Source organism: Tachypleus tridentatus, chromosome 3 (assembly GCF_004210375.1).
Source record: "Tachypleus tridentatus isolate NWPU-2018 chromosome 3, ASM421037v1, whole genome shotgun sequence".
In the NCBI taxonomy this organism is placed as follows: Eukaryota; Metazoa; Arthropoda; class Merostomata; order Xiphosura; family Limulidae; genus Tachypleus; species Tachypleus tridentatus.
Window position 1 is genome coordinate 86,550,077 of NC_134827.1, and position 26,370 is coordinate 86,576,446.

The 26,370-nt window shown below is 30.1% G+C and overlaps 1 protein-coding gene across 6 annotated transcripts in view; it reads right to left on the minus strand.

Annotated features, from left to right (window-relative positions):
* Window positions 1–4,175: 4,175 nt before the first annotated feature.
* Window positions 4,176–26,370, minus strand: part of Orp8 (Oxysterol-binding protein-related protein 8) — a 123,888-nt gene continuing 101,693 nt past the window's right edge. For 5 of the 6 annotated variants that reach the window (XM_076495445.1, XM_076495444.1, XM_076495443.1 and 2 more), the window contains 3 exons: window positions 15,027–15,212; window positions 11,519–11,808; window positions 4,176–10,573 (listed from right to left, as the gene is read on the minus strand). In XM_076495445.1, the coding sequence (XP_076351560.1) occupies window positions 10,314–10,573; window positions 11,519–11,808; window positions 15,027–15,212 (736 nt within the window). In that variant the 3' untranslated portion in view covers window positions 4,176–10,313. Of the gene's footprint in view, window positions 10,574–11,518; window positions 11,809–15,026; window positions 15,213–24,611; window positions 24,697–26,370 lie in introns of those variants that run through there. The other variant, XM_076495447.1, reaches the window with a different exon arrangement.

The following is a 26,370-nucleotide window of genomic DNA, read 5'->3' on the forward strand; positions in this document are numbered from 1 at the left end:
TTTTGGTATGCACACATAATAGTGACTTGCTCTAAACTGTTGAAATAAAAACAGCAGCTTCAATACGTCTAGGCACCATTTATGGTGACTAATATTGTCATAAAACAACCTTTAACCATGTATGCTGTTTTTCACATGGTCTAATTGGTCTACATATTACACACATAATAGTGTTAATTGGTTTCCTTAATAGGTGGAGTGACTTTAAAAAATATGTCCCACATATGAAACTTAACCAGTATTTATTATACTGTTGCACTTTTTGGTAATGTATTTTAAATGTTTAGTTGTAACTGTGAGTATTATTTTATTTTTTAATTATGAATTTCCTATTTCATTGATTTTATGATGTAATACTGGTATATTTTTGTATTATGAGCATATTATTTCAAAGCATTTTACCATTTTGCATTTCTACTGTAGTCTGCATTTAAAAGTACTTAATACAGACTTAAAACACTTCAATTTTAAGTATAGTTTGATGAGAGGCTAGTTTTGGTCTTGAATAGTTTACAAATTTCACAGAGAACAGGTAGACGTCATTTTGAGTCTCTTGGAATTTACAAATTTTTCAATTTATAAAGAATGGTATATTTACATAGTGTTTATACTCCATACATAAACACTAGGCCATCTTTTTAAATTATACATACCATAAACTGGAGTTGCTTGTTTTACAAAAGTTATGTTTATTTCAAATTGATTCCTTTGCCTTTCACAGAAAACTTTGGAACCATTATAGGATCAGCTGAAATACCAGAACAGTGAACTTATTTTATGCCATACAATATAACAATCAGTATTCCTCTTCATAAATGACATGACTGTGTACATATTTTACCTTTGTCTGTATTACATCATCGATGTATAGGCAATTATTCAGCTCTGCATATATCTGATGAAATAATTATGTAAAAATACAACATTTTCATTATAGGGCCAACAACTACAAGATTGTGCCAGCAGATCTGTAACAAACAACATAAAATTACACCTACAAAAGTATAAATGGCATCACTTTAATGTGAAAGTGTCTGCACCCATAACACCCAACAGCATTAGACATACTAACAGAAATACCTGCTCTCTGAGCAGATATAACTGCTAGTTCCTATGGAAGAATATTGAGCCTTCAACCTTTTCTGGAATTGTCTGGCAGTTCTACAACAATGTACTCGAAGCTGACATTCAATAATGATCACCATCCATGAAAAAAAGGATTTTATTGAAATTTTAGTTTAAGAATAAACTATCATCACATCACATGTTAGATTTCATTGAAGTATTTCTTTGTAGATTCAGTTATCAATGAAAGTGCCTTAATTTTCTGTTACAACATTCATGAGATTTTAATTAAAGAAACACTTTTTTTAAAAGTTTGTTTTTGATTGTTTTATATTTGAAACTTACTCCTTTTTATTTGTGATATTTATTGGTTAAATCTGAAACATCATTTTGTGGAAATTTCAATTGTTTTATTTATTATTCAGCTATAAAGTTATTGTCTAGTATGACTGGTGCAGTATTTTCCAAAATCTAAGTTTTGGATGTATATATCACAAGCTCCATTATAATGACGATCCATGTATCAAACATAAGTAAAACAACAAATGCAAAACTAGAAAGGTAAAGATTCAACAAAGGGTGCCACAATGCCCCAGAATCCACTACCACTTACTGTGTATAACTGTTTGTGGGTATGATAGTTACCTATAAAAACATGACAGAAATCTGATATCACCAACCACTCTCAATTTCTGTAAAAAATTGTCATCACTTAACTTTCCCCTTAAAAATCATAAAAGTAGAAAACTGATACAATGTATGAATGTTAGCACAATCTTACAATACATTTTTGCTGGTGTGATCATACAGTGTTGGAGCATACCATTTACTACAGTCATGCCAACTGCTGATGACACCCTGTGCAATATTATAAATCCTATGCCCTTCCTCAAAACAATTTAATTTATTCACTATTCCTACCTTCAAAGATGCAAATTCACACCCCTTATTGGCATGCACTCTATGTGGGTGTGCAACTTGCACTACCCTTGGTACAGCTCTGACACCTATAATAAAAATGTTGTATTTTTACATTTTATATATGCATATAGTTTACAGGAAATTTAAGACCAAGCACTACCTGTTTGTATAACGTCAGGTATTTAAGTTTTGGTTTATTACTTCCTATTGCTGGTGGCCTGAAGGATGAAAGGATTCAAGAAAGAACCTACTAGAATAAATAAATAAAAAAACAACTAAAGTAACAGTTACAGGCAAATGTGAGCAATTAATACATTTACTTAACAAAAACACTCTTTCCAGATTATTTACTTTATTCATTTTATTCAGTCAGTAGACTTCACATTGATGCACGAAGATTACATTCATGCTAGCTTTAAAAAACAAAAACACTATCACTCCATGCTGAAAATTTTGCCTATTGACTATTTACAATCCTAAAACAATGATGCAAATTTAAACTTTAGTGTACTATAAACGTATTTAATATTTTACCTTTTACAAATTTAATCCACTAGTTACTGTATATCAAAACTTCAAAATATGATCAACTCAGTATTTGTGGTTATTAAATAATATGGTTGAAAGCAAATGTTATCACCTGATTAGAATAGCAAAGACGCATTATTTGAAACTGGATTCATTAATTTGTGTCCAAAACTATTTATATTTACTACACATGAACACATATTACCAAATTCATTAATATCATACTTGTATTTACTTTTACTACTGTATTTCTTTCTCTCTTTCAAACCAATTTTTATAGTGTGGTATTAAAAAAAAAATACAGAAGTCATCAACCTGCTATAAAATGTATCAAATTATAATGGTCCCAGTGAAGTCTTAACAAAAATGATAAAAGAAAGAAAACAAGATACAAATAGAAGAATTAAGAAAATTGTGTAAAATCCTCACATATTACACATATCTCTATGTTTGTTGTGTTTATTAAATATAAAAAAATATTAGCAATCAAAACTTAAAAAATGCTCAATAGATTTAAAACTCTTCTCCAAATTACATTTGAAAAACCTACATACAAAACAAATGTACATCTGCATTCTAGTAGTACACAGTAGCTGCAAATCTGAGAACTTTTTCTACATATATAATTTGTTTATCAAGGAAAGATATGTAAAGATTAAGACACTACTACTTAATTTTCACATTATGAGAATAGGGTTTTGACCTTCAGAAAACTGAAGCCTCCTTATAACATGTATGATGTGCTGGCTTTCAAATTATAAATATATTTATATATATACACATATAAAAAGCTACTGCTACAAACTTGAACATTCTAGATTACCATACTTTTACTAACATAATGTGTATTCATCTTCAAAACTAATTTATGCAGGCACTTACTCCTAAATTGCTTTATGAAAACATTATCTTACATAAGCACTTTTATGAGGACTGTATTAGGTAAACTTCTTTCAAAATTATTTTATGTAAAAACCTGATTTTAGTTCTGGAAAAACTTTCTGAACTGTCATATGTAAATGCATTCACTCTAGCATCAAATATAAGCTGTGACGGCAAAACAGTTTTACTGAAGCACCTTCTCGAATGTCTTGTTCAATCTTTATTTGAACATTAATTATGAAAAGGGACTTGGGAATTCAAGACACTTCTTAATTTGCACCTTATCTGAATAGGATACAAGTGCTCTTATTCTAAACAATTTTTCAAAAAAGGAATTTCCCAGTAGTAGTTCAGAATTAATTTAAGCCCCTTTTCGAGGAAATTTCACCTAAACAAAAGCTGAAAATGTCTGTTGAAATAATTCTGATGAGCTGTTCAAAACACTATCTTTTGAAATATCATTCTGTAAGCACTTTTGTCAAAACTGTTTTCCTGAACTATCTTATGCTCCAGTATTTACCATAAAAAGATTTATTAACTTTTTGTACATAATGATACATAAAAGAAATGTAAACCAATTTATAATGACAAATTGATAACTTTAACAGCATGGTTTTGTTCATTAGTTATTAAGCACAAAGATACACCATGCACCATCTATACTAACCCTAATTTTTAGCATTATAAGCCAGGCTTTCCACTGAGCAACAGGGACAAACATATGATAAGTGCAACAAGGAAACAAGTCATTTCCTAACTTTCATTTAAACATTCTTTAAAAAAAAAACAACAACATTATTTTGGTTATAACTGCTGTTATGTTACAGTTTTGCAAAAAAATTTGAATTTATAAGTAAAATTACATACTAACATAATGAAAATTGTATGTAATATAAAAATTTCACACAACATGCCTATTCATATAGAGACTGTATACAGTTATGTTTATCTCAACCAAATTTTGAGGCAATTATGTTTCACACATACCTTTTATTATGAATTCCTATTAAAAAACAGTTTGTATCTTTTTCAGGTATCAGTTTAATTGATTTTTGCTATGTTTTAAATTTTATTAGGTTTGCTAGACATGTTACTTACTGCAAAAATCTCTGGTAAGGTAAGCATTACTCAACAAAGTCTATGATTCAATCACACTGGAAAATGAATGCAAATATACACATGCATACAAATAACCTTTTGTTCTAGTTATATAACTAGAATTTAACATTATAACATTATACTTTATAACATTATACTTTATAACATTTTCGATTAAGCTTCGGGTGATATGGAGATGTAAATAATGGTTTATCACAGGAAAATGATTAGGGATAGCAGCAAAGAAATGTATTATTGACAAACAAGATCCACAAAAAATTTATAACTATAGCATAAATCAAGACAAAATGTGTACTGCAAGTTGATTACTAACTATATTATAGCAGCAAGTATCAAAATTAATGTAAAAATAAACTTACAGTGTAGTTCATTACAGTTTTATTACAAAACAAATATAGGTAGTTCTCACCACAATGAAACCACTTCGTTTACACAAATCTATGAAATTAGTGAAATTAAACTTTAAATACTTTTTTAAATATAAAAAAACTGAAATTTTATAATTCATATATACAATATATATCTTCATGATGATTAGATAGCATTATATATCTTAGTTCAAGCAATTACAAAAGATAAATCTGCACTATTAAGTAACACGGCAGCAAAAGCAAATATTTTGTCATAAAATACTTTAGACAAAGTATTATTTCTTAATGAAATAAATATTTTTACCTCCATACTTTGGCATAACAACCAAAGTAAATTACACTCCTATATTTATATGAGAAGAGTCTGTTTTGTTATTAAACACAAAGCTATACATCAGGTTGTCTGTACTGTCCTTAACAAGGGTATCAAAACCCAATTTTAAGTATTGTGGACTCTCAGACTTACTGCTCATTCACTGAGGGCTCTAGATAAGAGTTCAAAAATAATTAGTTTTATTCATTAACACACACACACACACACACACATTATAAATGTAACTATATTTTGCCATTATAAACTTTCGGTTAAGTAGAAAATTTAGAATTTCAGATTAATTTCATAGAAAACCGAAAACATTAATACCCAAGTGCCAAAGTACAATACAGACAACTGTATTTCACACAATATGAGCTTTAATCTTTTAAAAGAAGCTGGTTCAATAGTTGTAAAACATTAAGTTTAAGAAACACTTGCTTTGTCTAAAAACAACAAATGTAACTCTTTTAAGTCTTTAAATTTTCTAATGAACTTAGAGCTAAAGAGGTTCAAGAATTACTTTCTTAGCCCATATAACAGATTTCTTTTGTCCTATCATTAAGAAATGTACAAACCTAAAGGACTGCTCTTAAAATGAAACATTAGATTTATAATATAAAAAGTGAGAAAGTGCAATAGCCACATCCTTTTAAATTTGGTCCATCATTATCCAATGTTACATATGAACTGTTATTATTACTTGTTCTGGACAAAAATCTGAAAGATAATGTTAATGATATGCTATAAAAATACTGCTGTGTTTGTGAGGCTAGTGGATACAGGTACAGTAGCACATGTTAACTTGAAGACAAATAGAAAACATCTACGTTAACAATGGTACAAGCAACAAAGAAATCATAGAACAGAAAATAATCACTTCAGTCTCAGCTGTGAGTAATTTATCTGAGAGAGAACAAAGCAGATGAATGAAACTTGATTAAAGTAATAGGGAATGGTGTAAATTTTAAACATATCTTACAATGTTTTGAAGGAGGGGAGGGGCATAACAACCTGAATATTACTGCAATAAGTGTCCTATTAATTTTGAGACATTCTATGCTTTTTTCTTTATTAAAAAAAAGATTAATAGTAATATATTTAGTATGAGCCAGTGATAATTATTACAAGTTTATGCAGGTATTGCACTTTAATGCATTCTACTCAAGGTTCTTAGGAACATTTCTTGAGGAAAATACAAATAAAAGTAAGTCATAAGACAAGACATAGTGATTGCTTTGCCACTTTAAAATAGTTAGAAGAAATATTACTTATTACATTCATCAACTTTGACAAGGATATTAGATTGTGTATATACACATAACTAGTTCAATAAATTGTTCTTTTTATTCTACTGAGTACCAGTTTTCTAAATGCTTACAAATTAAAGTTTAATGCATATTTATCTACATATGTTTAATAACAATAATATAAACTTAAGAAGCTATGTACTAAAAATGTTTTGTTTTTAGATCAAGAAAACAACTTTAAATGTTATATTTAACAGTCCTTCCATGAACCAGGCATCCAGGATTTAGTAGAACCTAATTTGTCAAGTCACTGCCATTCTGGATCATTTGTTTATTGGCTTTTACCAAAACCTGACTGGACAAAAAACAGGTGATTGCTACACCCTTTGTGAAGACTGGATACACGGCTGTTCACAAAGCAGACATCGACTTACTATCACATTCAGTGAGTAAGTGTACTGATCTTGCATCAATAAAACAACTTTAATACAGTAAAAGAAGATAACAGTTTGTAAGTGATACCTGTGAAATATGCCCTCCATATCAGCGTGAATGCAAATTTTAGACCAGGAGGTCAAAATGGCACAAAATGCAGGTGGGAAACAGCCACAGACCAAATTAAAGGCACAAAGAAAGAAAAGAGGAAGGAGTGATTACAATATTCCTCTGAAGAGTGATGAAGATGAAATGTGTAGTGAATCTTTTGATGATACCTGGGAATTTGTGACATTGAAGAAATGATGCAGATCATCCAAGAACAAGTGTAAAAGCAAGGTGTTGCTGTAGCACTCCAACAGGGTATAGGAATGTCTATTCAATCTGTCAGTTCTTTGGTATTGAATCCACAGCAACATCAAACTTTCCAAATAAAGAAGCTAGATGAAAGTCATCAAATTTCAGTGCTCTTGACAAGAACAACCAATTGCTTGCATTCTGCATGACAGTATTAAGGATTCTATGCACTATTGTTACTCCCAGGAGATCCAGGCAGTCTTATGAACATGACTGAAAACAATATATGAAAGAAATCTGATGATATAAAACTATATCATCTGCCAACAATGTCCAATAATCTCTGCCAGAGAATTGCATTCAGGAAAGTGAAAGAGATATTCAAGATTGAAGGACAAGCTTTTCATACACTTAGATGGCATTTTTGTCAACTGAAGTCTGGGTTTCAGCTGGAACCTACAGTATGGTCTGTCAAGCATTACTGAAAGTGAGCTACACAGAAAAGAGTAGAGTACCATTGGAAATTATCACACTGACACCTTTTTATCTACTCTGAAAACAAAGAACAAGTAAGGGAAAAAATAACCAAGAACACAACAAGCTATATTTGATCTCAGCCAATAGGTTAAGTGGATAAATCAATGACACAACACCACATGTACATCTTCTAGGCTTACTACTGCATACTAAGAGTAAAAAAACTTGAGAAAACATCACCAAACCTGCACATTATTCATAAAACTTTGTATGGAAATTTATTTAAACCTGAAAAATGGTAAAAATAGAGATTTAGCCCATTGGTAATGTTATATATTAAGATCTGCTGCCATTCAGCCCAAATTTTGGGTGCCTGTCCTAAGGAAGTTCTGTTAAAATGTTAGACAAAATATTTCACTAAGTATCACAATAAATTACAAAGTGTATTAAAACAGCTTACACCTCTCTTTTGAAATAATTACAACCAAAACATTTTTAGTAGTTAAAAGAAAACACTTTAAATCAGTTAACTAGATATAACAACTTCAAATACATATACACATAGAAATAGAATGCTTTTAAATTATATGTGGTTATTACTACTATTAAAATTTTGCAGAAAGTTCTTAATATCTAAAACTTTAATAAATAAAACAAACTTTTTAAAAACAATTACAAAAACCAAACTTCCTGGGAGCTTTTCCTTTAATAAGTTTATTAACAACACTTTTATAAGAACTTCATCATTCTATAAAAAAAGTTGATATGGAGAGCTATTCTATATAACAGACAAGCGTATATGACCTGAACAGGCTGTGCTTCCTTTTCTAGTTCTATTTCTTCCTATGTATAAACACATTTGTGGGAGTTTATCATACACACATACTTGAATACTAAGATGCAGTCTGACAATAGCCATTTATACAATAATTAGTTCAAATTAGATAAGAAACATCTGTGAAGCTTACAACATCTCGTACGAGGGAAAGTTGAACACATTTAAACTGAAATGCTATCATTAGCCCTATAGATTGTAGGCTGTATATTCACCAAAAGGTAACTAAAATAAAACATTAACTACTGATGTCAATTAAGTATAAACAACTCAACAGTTACACTCTTAAATATCAACATTTGACAAAACTGGCAATAAATATCTTCATACCAAGGTCAACCCTCAAATAATGTGTGTTTTATTAATTATGCAATAGTTCATATTTTACTAATGACATTCCACTACTAATATTTTAATGTTATTTGCTGGGAAACAATTTTTTCAACTAGTTTCACAGTGCTAATGGTTACGAAGTGTCTTATTAAACCAATGGTGATGTGTTCCTATGCTTTTTTATGATAACTGCTGTTGTACGTAGATTTCATTTTAAGTATGTATATACTATTTTGCATTGAACTATAATGAATACATTTCTTTTTCAATCCTAGTTTTCAGCTTTCTTCCTGCACAAAAGTGTTTTTTAACTTATTATTTTGTAGTTTTCATTGTTAAAGGAACAAGCAATGGATCAGTCAAATTATAATATAACAGCAATGCTGAAAAGAAACTAGCAACATATGGGAAAATTAGATAATATAATACTTACTATTATTATTTCAAGAGCATACAAAAACTACAATTTACATATCTTTATTGTTATTTACTCTATGCTGTAATATTGCAGACTACTAATATTTGCACTACAGTGTTTTCAAGCAAATGTCCAGACATTACACAACAGACAGTGTTTAAATGTGTAGTATCATACTGAATATGCCAGGTTTCCTAACTTCTAGCAATTGATGTTCATTCACATCTCAACAAAAACAGTTTTACTTGTAATTTCCTTTTGCAGAATGAAATATTTTGTTTATAAACAGAATGCTGTTTTGCTTTTTCTTGGGTTGAATGTTTCTTTTTGTTGTTTTTTTAATGGTAACTAGTAAGCTAAAATTTCAAAACTTCTAAATTGTTTGTGTACATGTAGTATATATTTGTGGACCTTTAAGTTCTGATAAGAAATAATTTAGTAATTGATGTATTTTTAACAAAAAAATGTCAGATATTTAAGATGAAAACACCATACACTTTAACTTCCCTGACAGATCATGGTGAATCAACAGTATCTCACATACACACACTTCAAGCTCCATTACAGTTTTGTTTACTGACCTCAGTTCTTGCTCTTAAAATAAATAATTTATTATACTTTACTGTAAGAACATCTTGCACTTTAGTTTTTGGTGAATACCTATTTACCTTAATGTTATTCTTTTTTAACAGTAGCAAAACATTATATTGGTAACCTTGACACTTAAAAATTGAGGTTTGATCTCTCACTTTAGCAATAAATTTCTTTCCTCCATCCTTACTGTCTCAGCAAATATTTCTGTGAAGTATGTAAGTAGTTATTAAACAAAGAACAATTGTCTGATTATTTGTATTAATTACATATTCATATTTAAACATAGCAACTAACTCTTACTTTTTATAAACATGAACTAAATGATTCTGCATAACTGTTCAATTTGTATTTTTAAACATCCTACTCAACTCTACAACCTCAAACTAAAGCACTTTGGCATCAGCAGGAAGAGGCTAAGGACCAGAAGGTTCTTGTGACCAAGTATATCACCACTTTCTTGAATAGCTACAAACCATCAAGACCACCAATGAAGAAGACAATGAAGTATAATCTGAATTAACAAAACAGAGGCAACAATAGTTAAATCATTCCGCTGAGCTAGCTGCTGTTGAACTCGTTGCTGCTGAGCCATAACTGCTTCCAGGTGATTCTGGATAGCCTGTAAGGTTTGGTTTGATTCCTCTTGTAAACGTTGAACTGGTTGGAGTGACTCTTGTAGCATAGTTAGTGTGATGGTTGATTTCGATGTCCTTTGGGTGCTGTTCAAAGGCATCACTGAAAATATACAGAATTAAAAGGTTTGTAATTTATTACAATTATTTTTATTAAAAATAAATGTATCATCATTACAGAAAAGATAATTCAGTCAATTCAGATGTTTATTCAACTAGTCTGGATGTAGTAAATGTTTCTGATATGTATATTAAAAACAAGAATTTGATAAATGCTAATTTATGAAAATATAAATTTGTAATACTCAACACTTTTTTTATTAATACTTCTTGGACTTCACACTATATCAAGAATAAGTTTAATATATCTTGTTTAATAAGATATGAAAATACAGTAAAATCAAGCTAATTTATCGATGAAGAACTTCGAAATATACAAGTAGTTAAGAAGATTACTGGGTTTTTCATGGTGTTTATTAACAAATGGTAAAATTCCTGATTGAGAAAATATTAAAGAAGGTATTAAAAACAAAGCAAAAAATATCAACAAAAATAAACAATGCTAAACAAATTATATTTTTTAATGATTCATAAAATTTTGCATATCAAATACTAATTTCTTCATGAATGAATAAAAACTCATAGTAAAATTACTAAGGAACCATGTTTTGATACATGGTTATCTATTTTTTTAGACTTGATTATCAATATATGCTTGGAATGCTTTCTCTTTACAATAAAATTGATAAACTTCTAATGATGTCTTAACAACTGTCTGAAATGTGAAAAAAAATGTCTTTAAGAAAGCACATCTATGATACTCATACCACCAATGTCTTGGTAATACTTTAATTCTTACCCATAACAGCAATAAATGGCTTCTAAGAAAGGCCACTTATTTCTGAACATCATCCACAATTAAATCTGGAATGTTTAATCCATATCATGTTGCTCCAAGTTGTGATTGATCTGGTCTAATGACACGTTGACATTTTTACTAATAGCTGATTATGAACAAGAGGAAAAGAAACAAAAAAGACGAACTAACCATCGCTCTCAGTTGAATCACTACCTTGAACAACCTCCCCATCAGGTGAGGAACTTTCACTTCCATGTGAAGCCAAGCTTCTTCTATGGTGGTTTCCTTTCTGTAAGAAGCACGAAGGATTACAGGTAGACAGCAGGTGTTCCATGTGCACACTCTCTCCTTTAGATGGACTGTCAATACCAGCAGTACTTCCAGTCCTGACAACTGGTGTCTTGTGATGAGTCTTGGTTTGAATAACGTAATTCTGTTCATACTGGACCAAATCATTGCGTGGATCCCAAGGTCTTAAACTAAGGAAATTAACCAGCATGCAGAATTAACACATGACAATTTTGGTAGTTTACAAGGAGCATACGTCAAAAGAAAAATTCTGATAAAGTTACATGCACATTTAGCAAAATATACAAAAGTAACTGTAATTAACATTAAAACAAATTACCATTTCTTATCATATAGAGAATATAAAGCAACTGTCTATAGAACTTTAACAAAAATCTTGAATCTCAGCCCCCAGTAATATTTTTTTTTAGTTGTAACAATTTTTAAACTTGAGAAAATAGTAAATTTTATTATAGGCATCACGAACTGTACACCCTCAGGCAAATTCACAGATGCATTTTATAAATACACATACCAAACACAAATATTCTTAACCACATTAATGTGTTATTTTAAATAATGATAAATAAACTATATTAAGTTGGTATACTCCTGTGTATAACATAAAATGATTTTTCATAATTTTTTTTACAAGACAATTATTTTATGAGGTAAAATTTTAGAAAAACTGTAATTTATGTTTCTATATAGCTTATTCAAGTTTAAGTAACAAGGTTTACAAGATAAAAATAAATTCTTACAAATTAAATTCTTATAGAAATATAAAAAAAGGTAATTTTTTTAAAATATGCATTTCAAAAAAATTCTGATCACACAAAACAGATATCTGTCAAATATCAAAAATATGGTTGATAAACAAACGTAGAAGTTCTTTAACACCGTTCCATGGGACTGCCTAAACATGGATGATACTGTAATATCTTCATCAGTATTAGTTGCATCAAGATGGATCATCTGTTCAATAACATCCATGGAACTATTCTGGTCTATTAATTTCTTGAAAGAATATCTTTCTAAAAATTTGTAGATAGCGCACGTATAACAAACAGTAATAAATATTAGTCCAAAACATGTATGCATGTACACTAAGGAATAATGCATACTATACTTGTACATGAACAGGACATGAACACAGCAAATCAGTTGGAAATCAAAAATTTGATCAACAGCATGCAAATGAAATGTTACTGGTCAAAGTCTCAAGGATCAACCTGTTCTCAAAACAAGAGGGAATCCTCAAGAGCTGTGGCACTAATGTAAATTAATTTATGAGACTTTTTTTTTTCCACTTTTACAACCTTTGTTTTTGTGCACCAGCAATACTAAGTGTGGGGCTCTTGAGCACCCAGTCAGGCTTTATTACTCATCAGAATCTCAACAAGTTTACCCTCAAATATAAAAGTCTTTTTAGACAAGATCAGAGTAACTTAATTTATGAGGCTTGGTCATGGTCAAATACATCAACTGAAAGGGTTTAACTTCCACAACCAAAACTGTAATCAGATCTCAAATTGTTCAAGAGATGAGGGAGATATGAGCTAACAGTTTGCACTTTAAGAAAGAAGAAAAAAAGAAAGAAAAACTCAGAGCCATTCTAGAAGCTGCTATTCTGTGGTTAAAAAGTATAAATAAATGTCCAAGCTTGACATCCAACTGCTGAACTATATGTAAATGTTGCAAGATGAAGTGAGATGCTCTTAATGATTTTCATAAATGTTTATTTACCACCAATAATCAGAAATAATTAATCAGATAGTTCATAATTTGCAAAATCTTCTCCATTATTGAAAACATAGAAATAATTTTCCTAGACTTAAGACTTGGTTAAATACCACACTACATAAATAACTTTCATTCAAAAGTACAACTTATGTAATGCCTTAAAACAAATCACTGGATGATTAAAAAAAAAAAGAACAACAGTCGATTTTCCTCATTCTTATTTTACAAGTACAAATGTTCACCAACAGCCCTTTCCTACAAGGATTATATATATAAAGTACAGGTTCAAAAAATAAAAGAAAAATTTTGAACCTCAACATACACATCTGTAGCAGGAATTAGTAATGAGAGTAGAAAGAAAAAACCTAACATTACTGAATTATAATTTTGCTAACATGTTTATCTTCCACTTCTTGAGGAGGGTTCAAATAACTGCTTGTTTGAAGTAAGAAAAGAATTGAAAAGGACAATGTATAACAACAGGCAACCTAGTTAAATGGGCAAAATGTGTGAAACAAATAAAAATAGCTCCCAGAGTAACATGTCAACATGAATACAAAATAAAACAATGATATATGGAAACTAAAAGAATTAATATCGCAACAACTTAAGACCAAAAAATAATTTTTATTCATCGAGTCCACATTTTCTACAACTTGCTTTGAAAATGTCTAAGAAACTCCTCTTTACTATTTTTTTTTTTAAATCTCATTAAATATTCTGATAGTTTAAGATATTTTACAGGGTTAGATGTATACTGTCGTTATTAATGGGTATCACAGGATTGCAAAATACATCAGATGTTTTAAATATTTTGTATCAGTGATTCCATAAGACTAAATTTTACTGGAAAACAAAGCTTTAAAAAAAACTTAATTAAAAAATTTTTTTTTTTTTGCAATTATGCATTGATCACTCATCCAATGTTACATCAAAATTGAAATTCAAAATTTTCAGTGGCTTCTGTTTCCATGTTTTAATCGAAATACCATTTTTGTACATTTATTTCTGTATACATTAGAATTTTGGAATTTCTAAGAGTTTGTTACTTTTATTTTTACAGATAAACTTTCTGTTTGTTTTTTTTTCATGTACAAATTAACAGAAAACTTAGATTTTGAAAATTAATAATAATTTTTTTTTAAAACAAACCCCTGTAATCTTGCATAAGTTGAATAAAGAACATTAATTTAAAATGAATAATAACTTTAAAAATTAGCACACCAAATGTTTTAGCCATTTTTACTAAAGTTTGTTTGTGTTTCAAACTTTATGCAAAGCTACACGAGGGCTATCTGCATTGGCATTCCTAATTTAGCAGCTCAATACTTACAACTTTTGTGATACCTTTTACCAACAAATAGTAGGTTTGACCATCATATTATAAGACTGCCACTGCTGAAAGAGTGAGCATGTTTGGTGGCAGGGACTTGAATGCACAACCTGTAGATAGTGTATCAAGTATCATAACCACTAGGCCTTTTTAATAAATACCCTAATCTTACTTTAATAATCACAGGTTATTAGTCATTGGTACAATCCAACAATAAAAACTACCCAAGTACCCTTAGTCTTCCTTGTACTAAAATCAATGTTACCAAAACACTTGGGGAAGGATAGATAAAAGTAATACTGATTTCACACAATTGTCTATATTTTTACTCACTCGGCATATTTATAAACCCACTCTCCTGTGATTATGTCCTGGAAGAAATATTTCGGAGACCATTTTTCCATTTTGATTTGTCTTTCTTTTGCAGCCTGCCGCTGAGCCTCTTCAAGTAATGTCTTTTCTTCTGTTGCTGCCACTTGATCACATTGGGAAATAGCTTCTGATACTCGCTGCCATAATCTATATTCATTAAAAAAAGGTATATATAGTTTAAACAAAAGCAACACAAAATGTTTAAATGGATCATTGAGTTTGTCTTAATGACCTGCGAAAGATTAGTCCTTCTTTCAATGAAATATTACAACAAAGCAGAACAATGAAAACCCCTTATGGCTATCCTAAGAAAATAATGAACACCCTGTACAACTTGTATCCGACACTAAAACAACCATAAACACATTGAAGTTACATTACATATTTTTATAATTGTGTACATTTCCTTTTCAGGTATAGGCATAGAACAGGTAGATTATTCAGTGCTTGTTCTGTGAAAGTGGGTTTTCTTGTGGATCTCCCATTTCTCCCCACATCTAAATCACTGGCTCATTCGGTTCATTGATCCCTGTCACCAAGTGGCCATGGTAAAGGCCCTTTAATTGCTTGATTAAATGGTTTTGTCTGGACTTTGCCAATTTGCTTCTTTACTTCACAACTCCATGACATTTTCAACATCACTGATGTTACTACCTCCTTCACTAAAGGCCTTGGCCTCTGCTCTGCCTCATTGCCCACCAGACATTTACCAAATCTTGCAGTAGGCATTCACTGAAATTTTTACTGACAACACTGAAATAATTAATTCTTTGACTTCTTAAATAGTAATGAGCAGGAAGAGAGGGGATAATATTATCCCTGAACACCCCAGTTGGGAAAGTGAAATACCTTTTCTTAAAATTAAATACCTGCCATAGTCCTCTTTCAAATTTGACTTCAAACTTGCAAACTAGAAAAATAATCACATTCACAACCCATAAATATATATATAAAAAACTTAAATTGCAGATATATATAATTCAACTAGAAAGTTATTTTATTAGGTAACTTTACATATAGTTTCTATGCCAAATTGGAGTTCTGAAATGAATATACAAGTTTAGAGATTTGCCTTTCCTCAGTTTTCAGATATAACAAATTGTTCATTTGGAGATTAATAAGAAAATCTCCATATACAATATCTTGCTTGTTATTTGCATATGCAAAACAACTGCTAGAATAAGGTTCTTTGCATTAAATCACCACTTACATACATCTAAACTGTGTGTGGTAAACAAAGCAATCACATGGAGCAGTTATGGGTTTGAGATACCCAAAATAGACTGAATATTGTTTGTATATAGAAAGGCTTATTTTTGTGGTAGCCTGTACCCAGAACAGGTTAAAACAAAAGGGAATTAACAATGGTAGAAGTTTTTATGATTATTCACAATTACTACTTATGGCTTATTTAATACCATTTGTTAAACAAATCCTGATTCTTTCCACAAATGAGGTTTCTCCTATAAAATTTGGAAACAAGATATGTTCACAAATTAAAAACGTTTTTTGGCTACAAAAACAGGATTATTTTATAGATCATAAAATTCCTGATATTTATGATTCACATGCTTTTGCACATGAAATACTAATTTCTTCATTAATGAATAAATAAATACCCTCACAGTAAAATTACTAAGAAACAGTGTTCTGACACATGCTTACCCATTGTTTTAGTCTTGAATATGAATGTGTGTGTGTGTGTGGTATGTTGTCTCTTTACAATACAGAGACAGCATTCCAAATTTTTCCAATAACTTTAAGATAATAATGAACAGAAGTCTTTTTTTATCACCATTTTTACTTGCAGTTAGTTCCGTCTCTTGATATAAGGCAATCAAACTGTGTAACAGCATAGCATTATGTCACTAAATCAAAGATCAGAGGTTTGGGTAATTCCCAGAAGAAGGAGATAATTTAGAGATGAAACATTCCCATTATTTACTGCTATGATGATCAGAAAACACTTAACGTTTGTCACTTTATGTTCCAATGACCAAAATTACACACAAATTAGTACAGAAATCAGTTACTTAAGGAAGTATCTAGAGATGAATATTACACCTGCAATGAATAGACCAGTTGGTTATTTCATTAAATATAAGAGGCAAAACTTGCACAGATTAGTTTCCACTAAGGTAGAAGTTCACAATCACTGATTCTAAGGAAGAATACAGGTGGTCCTCAAAACAGTTGGGAAAAATTTGTTTTAAAATGTGGCTACTGAAGAATGTTATATTACAATGTAATATAAAAGTGCTTTAAAAAGTTAGTATGTACAAAGTGGTCCATGATATTTTGTTATTAGAACTAACTGGCTCCAAGTTGGAAAAAGGTTGAAGACTGCAGTAAAGTATACTACTAACCAATCATTTACAATCAGAATATTTTACAAAGCAGATATGAAATATGCATGTTCAAGAACAAGCTTCTGCATTTTTTTTTTTTTTTTCAAATTGATGTAGGCTGGAATTTGTCTGCAGGGTGATAATTAAAATAATTCTTTCAATTAACTGTGGCTACTGAAGGGAAATAATAATATAATGACAGATAATACATTAGATTAATAAGATGTAAAAATTGGTTAATATTTATTTGAAGAGAAAATTGCTGAAGAGAACCTCTCACTTGCAGTTAAGTACAGAGATGTCTTACTACATCACAACATTTAACTGAAGTAAAATAGCAAGCTTTGGTTTAATGATGTATGTCAAAATGAAGGTAATAAAATAATTCAAATAAATGTAATATTCCATGAAATATACAAGGTTCTTTACATCAATACACCATGGTAACTTACAAAACACGTATAATACAGCTCATGAAACTGAAAAGAAATGTGTAATTTATAAAATTTAACATGTTTACATTTGTAAAAGTTGTCATTAAATATCGAAATTAAATTTGAGAATTTTTACACATGCATGCCTTCTTCCACTTTATACTATATCATGTCTATCTATGTCCAACTTGGACTTTATCTGAATAACTTCACTCACAAAAATAATGTCCAATAAGAGAAAAATGTCTATTATTCTGTGTAATTCAAAGCAAACAAGTGTAAAATGTACATCATTAAGGCAGATGGCTAAAGGTTTATAATATACTTCTATGATGATCCTTTTCAGTCATATGTTATTGCACTTTATGGAATTCATGCATTCACTTCTGAACAAATACCTTCAGTTTCAAAGTGCACCTTGTGGTTGGTTGGCTGTCAAAGGGATGACAAGTTTTTATTCCCTCCCCTTTTTTTTTTAATAACAGATTCTTTGCAAAAATGAAAAATATATTTGGGTATCTTTTGCTCCTATGCTTTCTGTTGGAACTATCACCTCTAGCTCCCAGAACTCAGTTGTTGACAATTTAGCAATTTGTTAGGTAAAAGTGGTTAGATGAAAATAATTGTGAATACCATCTAAACTTGTGGTTTAAAGACATTGCAGACAACCTAGTGAAAAGGACCTCACATATAGATTTTGATTTAGCTTAAACACTGTAGCAGACAAATTAGTCTTAAATGGAGCACACTGGTTCTAGTATTTTGTTTGTCTCAGCTCCTGCAACCTCTTCCAATAGTCTTCCTGTTGGGTTTAAATGAATTAGGTGGAATATCAATTTGATATTACAAATGGTGAAAATTCCACAAATGGCAACCGTTATCCTTGATTACCACTGTAGTCTTTTCATATCTTATTATCACTTATGCATTTTCATCAATTTTAGGATTTCACTTTATTACTTCTGAGTATCTGCTTTAAATTGGCCATATATGTCAAGGAGAAGTGTGGCCTTAAATTAGTGGTATTGTACAAAGGATACAATCAGTAGCTTCTTTACAGTATTAATATTTCGACTATTTACTGCATGTTTTTGTCATTTTTTGTTACTTTTTTAATTTATATAAACATTATCTTTTTAACATACCAGCTACACCATCTTACTAACCAACTAACTAAACAGTAACACACTACAGCTATTTATCTTATATGTCAAGCCACTGTTGGAGCCATTTATTGGGGTTTCTTTGGCCACTTGACATTGCTAAAAATGGCTATACATATAGATAGATAATTGTTCCAGGCTTTTCAAAGGACAAAAAATTAGCGATACTTCATTAAGCAATCAAAATACTCAATATATTCATGAATAAATCTTTAGTAAAAATGCTTTTAAAAAAACTCGTAATGAGTACATAAAGCCTGCCAAATTTTGTGAAAATACACATACTGTATTAAAAGTTATAGTACCAAACTGTAAACAAGAAAAAATGATTCCATGGTTGGTCCCTGGGACTGACCCTGTATTGAGAGTTAATTAACAGAAACATTTCATTAGCTACATTAATTTTTAAATTAATTTTAGTTGTATAGCACACATAGCTTGCTTTGATCAGAAATATCAATGAATTCCATTCACTTTCATCTTTGACCCGTTTGATTATAGCAATTCTTGATATCAATCACAAAACTTTATCAAGACAGTTAATCATCCTGTGAATTACTACAGGAATGTCTTTGTATTTTTATATTTTTATATCTTATAATATTTGGCAATAAAAACAGTAAATTTATCACAGGTTTGTGTGTAAACTATATATTATTTAAATTAAAAAAGGACAATGTTAGATAATTTTCTCCTTCCTTTTGTTATTAAACCTTTAATATCCTCATTAGATGCTAATTGGATACCCTGTTTTGTGGAAGGTAAAAAATTACTCATTTAACTGATTAGGGTTTTAGTGAGTTACATTCAAAATTTAATTATACTACTTTATCATCAAGGTATATGAATCTTAGCTTAATAATGTAGCTAATAATCCAAATTTTACTATAATTTTAAGTTCTTAATTTTAAGAGTCATAGTTAAAGAGAAATCTTGAATTTCCCCCTGGTATAAGAATTGTGATATTTGTTCTCTAGGTATCCCCACTCTCCTTAATTTATGTGCCACCCCAATAAGAAATATGTAATTTAATGTAAATTACTCATTATAATGTTGTCAAATCTAAGGCAAAACATTATTTTTTTTATAAAGTTCAATCTTACTGGATTACAGAACCTTAAAACAGAAAATCAGACCTCTTCTGCCACACCTGTCACATCTTCCATTTCAGAAATTGGCAATAGTTCTATCAGATGTTTTACATGACATTATTTATGACTAACAGAAAGCCCAGATTTTAGTCAATCAGATCACATATTATATTACATTGTTTTTCTTTTTTATACAGAGAACTGTTTAATTTCCTTCCACTTCAAATATAATTCCACACACATTGATGAGCTTAGCTGAATGTTTAATAGTTCTTGTCGCAGAGTTAGGAAGCAAGAAAAACTGTGATAGTTATGGGTTATTGTCTTACTTTTACTTGTTATTATTCTGTGTTCGTTGGTGAATTTTTAGTGCAGTAGTACCATCAGTATAAAACAGCAGAATTAAGTTTCATTGACAGTCATCAGCAAAATCAAAGACCCAGCTAAGTACTGTATTTCTTGTTTTTCATGTATACTCTGTTATTATAAATGTAACTAAAATGTAAAATTTAGAAACTGAAGTTAGATTAGGTAAATAAAGAAAAATATTAATGATAAAAAAATTTCACAAGGTACACTTGCTAGCAGCACGTGAGCCGCTAGTGCACTAGATAATTTGATAGAGTAATGCAAACTATATGCTTGCCAAGTGATTTACAACTTATGTGGAAGGAATACCAAATAGACATGGTTAAAAGGGCAATAAAATAATAAAACTTAAGTATAAACAGATGTATACTATTAAATGTTTAGTTTCATATTATAATCAAGTCATTATAGAAAGAAAAAAAATGGCAATTTAGATTTTTATGTCAGTTACATGGTCAGTCAAATTGATCAGCCTAATCCAGAGTTAAGGTAAAGAAAACAACAGATGAAATATGAAGTTTTACCAAGAAAAAACGTTTGAAATTGTTCAAATGAATAAAACAATTTTTTTACCTTAAGAAAATCTCTTTGCACTTGGAGCACTCAACACTTAAACTTCAAATATTAAAGGAGAAATGTTTAGAGAAATTACTTCATTAGAAACTATGATTTTTTTTTCCTGTCTATAATGGAGTTTTAATGGTTACTAGAAACTTGAGAAATTTCATAATGATACATAAAATTTATTAAAAGTTATAGTATGGAAACATTAAAGGTAAATTGGTTGTTGTTGTTGTTTTGAATTAAGCACAAAGCTACACAATGGGCTATCTGTGCTCTGCCCACCACGAGTATCGAAACCCGGATTTTAGCGTGTAAGTCCGCAGACATACCGCTGAGCCACTGGGGGGCAAAGGTAAATTGGAGTCACCAACTTTGCTGGATCCATAACGAGAGTTAATATCAAAAGGTTAAAATTCTTAAAAACTAATGTTGTCTAATTACATAGTTTAGAAACTTTATTCTGGAACCATCAAAATAAAAAAAATACATGTTTGAGTCTCCAATCACTCCTAAGATTGATGGTCTAAGAATAAAGTTTTTAAACTTTGAGATAAAAAAATATAAACGTTTTAACCATTTCATTATAAACGTGTGTCTATAAATTCAAAACAAAAACCTGACAATGACCAAAGAAAATTGAAACGTTGTTCGCTCCTCTACATACAAATTTCCTCAACCCAAACCAGCCAGTTTTACAAATATAAAACAAAGTAGAAATGTGCCCTACTTCAGACCTTTTCCCTTATTCTCAGGCAAAAATCTTGAAAAAAAAAGCTTACTTATACCTCATGACAGTTTTGAGTTACCATACCAAAAGTTACATAAACTGAGTCAGTCAACCAAGAATAATTGGTATTAATACACGCAAACACAGACACAAATGTAATTTTCAGAAGACTTAAACAGAAGATAGTGTAATTTTTTTCCAAGGAAAACAGTGGTAAAAATATTTAGTATTTTCATGTGCCCTCTTTATTCAAATTCTTTTTGTGAAAAAACAACAAGATTTCTTACATATTGAAAAAAAGCATCATTTTTTGACTATTTTAAAAGTTTTTTTTGTATTCTGCAATGGTATCTAAAATTTGTACATATTTTAGCAATATAAACTTTCCTACAAGACTGTCAGGATACCATACAGATGTCCCACTTTTTATTTTGAGGTTTAGACTTAATCAAGGATAAAAAGTTTGAGGTGCAAACTTAATCCAGGATAAAAAAAACCTAAGGTGCAGACTTGATCAAAGGAAAGAAAAATATGATGACACTGAGATAGTTATAAATGACTGACATTCCTCTAAAACCATAATGCTAGAATTGTAATACTTTTTTGTTTTCACATGTAGATGATGCTAGATTTTATTTCTAGGAAGTACAAGCTCTTAAGGACACTGAAGTTATAGTTGCTGTTACTGGCATTATGTGGTGGCACAATAAAGGTATTTCTGATTTTTTTGCTCTAACTATGAGAATGTTCAGTTTCACTTTAAATACTGTGATGCTTGTTAACCTTTAGGAAAAGGCTTAAAATAATTTTTATTGTTTGGTCAAAGGGGATTTTTTTTTTCAAATATTCGGATCTACTGTAGAAAGTAATTCATTTCTAAAATACTTCAGAAAATATTACAGAGAACTGGTGATAAGACCTTTACATAGCCATTTCATATTTTTATATTTAACATTGTCTCAACATGTAAATACATTATATTCAACACTTATTTCCACTAGGGAGATAAAAGCACAGACTGCTACTAGAAGCAGAATGTTTGTAGCTAGGTGATATAATTGAAACAGGTGATTACCTGTGCACCACAATTACATCTTTTAATGTCATTAATCAAAACTATGATTAAACTGGTTGTCACAAAAATAACCAACTAACTGATAAAAATATTGCTATTGTTTGTTCTGTCCACTCGTAGTACTGAAGCAGTTTCAAAAACATCTGAAAAGGAAGTTCAAGTTTAATTGCACAGAGCACAAAACAGATTATCACATAATATTAAAGCAATTATGTAGGCATAAGCATTTTATGTTTGCAAACTGTGAAAATATTTGTATATTAAATTATATCTGTTTGAAAGCAAGAGAAATTTTCTTCAGTAAGAAAATATTTGATAACTTGAGATAAGCTTAACAATAGGTTGAATGAGCAACAAAGAAAACTTTATTGTAGGTGTAACACAATAACTAATGCAAAATGTTTGAAGGTGTCGTTATTCATCATATATTAGATTGTTTGTTTTTTGAATTTTGCACAAAGCTACTCGAGAGCTATCTGTACTAGCCATCCCTAATTTAGCAGTGTAAGACTAGAGGGAAGGTAGCTAGTCACCACCACCAACTCTTGGGCTACTCTATTACCAACGAATAGTGGGACTGACCGTGACATTATAACGCCCCCACAGCTGAAAGGGCGACATTTGTTTGGCGCGATGGGGATGCAAACCTGTGACCCTCAGATTACGAGTCGCATGCCCTAACATGCTTGGTTATGCCAGACCCGACTATTACTGACCATAAATTAGAAGCAGTCTGTCTAGACAAAGGAATATATACACAATACAAAAAAAATTTACATGACTGAAGATGCTTAAAGGCTTAATATAGATATCTTTGTGTTTATTTATTTCTTTAAAATTACAGATATACTATGGTTTTATTGAGTTGCAAGATTTGCAGACATGAGTTACTTTTATTATGCACACCAAATGAAATAAATTACCATCAAATCAGATTAGTTAAGTTTACTGTTTAGCAACTATGGTAAGTGGTTTCAACATTCTCTTATGGCTCAAATCTTTAGTAAGTATTATTTTTATTAATATCTTTATTCAAACACTGTATATAAATGCACTGAGCTAACTGGCTACTTAATTATTTTCAACTGCAGTGATAATATGTTTTAACACGTTGGCTCCCACACAACCCATGACTGTGCTCTACTTTCTTTTTAAAGGGCCACTTATTGGCTGGGACACAATGGCTAAGTAATTTGAAAATGACTAGTAGGACCCTGGAAAGTATAGACAAAAAAATAGGCTTAGGAGCCAACTTGTTAAGAAAAAACGTTATTACTGTCAACAGTGAATGTAAAACATGCATATTTTTTATTTAATTAGCAAATTACTTGATTTACATAAGGTCTGTCAGGAATTACTTTACTTTTCAAAAACAAATAAAATGATGACCATATGGTTATCTCTAACCAACATAGAAATTTTCTGGCCAAGTAAAAAATTATCAGGTTGGCTTGAAAAAAAAACTATTATAACTTCATAGAATGTCACAACACAACCTCTGATGAAATTTAAAAAAATTGTACACTTTATCATGCAATTTATGAGGAATAAAAATTAGCATAATCTAAATGTAAAAATAAAAATACTTAGCATTGTCTACTATTCTAATATTGTACAGAGGGTGGAAAAAGAAAGTCCTTGAAAATGTCGGTAATTTGTTATATCTTTTATCAGAAAACAACTATATAAAATTATATATTTTTAGAACACACTCAATGAGATCTGTTCAAACATGATCTCAAACCATATTTTAACAATGGCTTTCATAAATACCTGAACTTTTCATGATTTTAGATACAGCTGCTGTACAGCTTGTTGTACAGCTGCTGTAGTTTATCAGATCTTCTTGTTCCAATTAGTCTACAAAATTATCACACAAGATTCTCTGCAATAATTGAATAAACAATTAAAATTGGTGTAAATCTACAGAACATAAAAAGGATGTTAAAAATAGTGAAAAATAATGCTGCATTTCTACATGATGAATCTCGATATCAAGTCAACTGTAAATCAGTTAAAACAATGTATAAAATTAGAAATTATATTAAAAGAGTTGCAGAAAGTTTGTTATTCCAAGTGTTGTAAGCATCAATACTTCTGTAGGTTACTTCAAGTTTAGCCCCTTCATTACTTCATAAGCTATAAAATGCATAGCTATTTCTTTAGTTAAACCTCTGATGATCATTTCAACCAATCTTGTAATCATTAAATTATACATAACTGAATTTACTTAGTGTATCTTCATAAAATTTAGCAAGCTTTTAATAAATGTTACAAGTCTGTAGTACTGATTGATTGTTTGAAATTAAGCACAAAGCTACACAATAGCTATGTCTGCTCTGCCCATCACAGGTATAAAAACCAGGTTTCTAGCAGTGCGAGTCCACAAAAATACAGTTGTGCCACTGTGAGGCACAAATCTCTTGTGAAAAAAAATGTCAGATTTTTTAATTATGTATTTTTATTCAGAGTCATTTTAACCAATGGGCAACAGACGCAGTTACCCAGGGCCTACCATGCATTGTAAATATAATAATAAATAACAAAATATTAAATGTATAATAAAATAATAATAAATCAGTTTTTAAAAAAATATGTATATTTCTTTTTTATTTCCTTAAGTTATCACTAATAAATTCAGTTTACCAACTTGTATGCTTTTTTTATTAAAAGCAAGAGGAGGCCCACGACTTTGCATTTCATTCTGGAGCCACTGCATCGCACTGTTCTAACAAAAAAATCTGTTTATGAACCTACAAAGCCTTTACTGAGTTAGTCCAAGTGCAAGATGTCAGAATAAAAAATAATTTGTTTTACCTTACATTTTTTGTTCTATTTATACTACCTACAGAAACTTCTAAATAAACAAACATTTTTCTCAATAATACTATATGTTTTATGTACCCTCACACTGTATATAGAACTGGACCATTTGCTTAACCCTACAGAGTAACAAAAAACTAAATAAATCTAAGTTATCCCCCCTAAAACAACTGCACATTGTAACAAACAATTTACCTACTAATAGAATATGTATTTAGTTTTAATTTATTTAAAGTTGCACTTGGAGTCTCTCAAAGTACAATGATAGCCATTTGTTACATAGGATAGCTTTGTGTAAACAAAGGATCCAGTTACCAGCTCGCATGTTGAATTACACATTCACACTCATGATTTGCTTGCACCATTACATGTATTTTGTTCAGTTAATTTCATTAAAATATTTTATTTAACATAATAAGCCTCTAGTATTCCAAATTTTGTTATTTTTTAGTAACAAAATTTTTATTTTTCCTACCATTTCTAATAAGCATTCATTATTTCATGAGGTTATTTGCACTCGCACTGAATAGTTCTCAGTCAATGATTTTTTATATGAAGTACAAAAATACTATTTTTTACATTTACAGTTTTTGCATTTCCTTTGCATAATCTCTAGAACCTCATAAATGAGTATCTGAACTTTAAGGTAAATGTTCATATCTTTTTTTCATTTTATTCTACTATGTCACTATCTATCTATCATCGTCACAT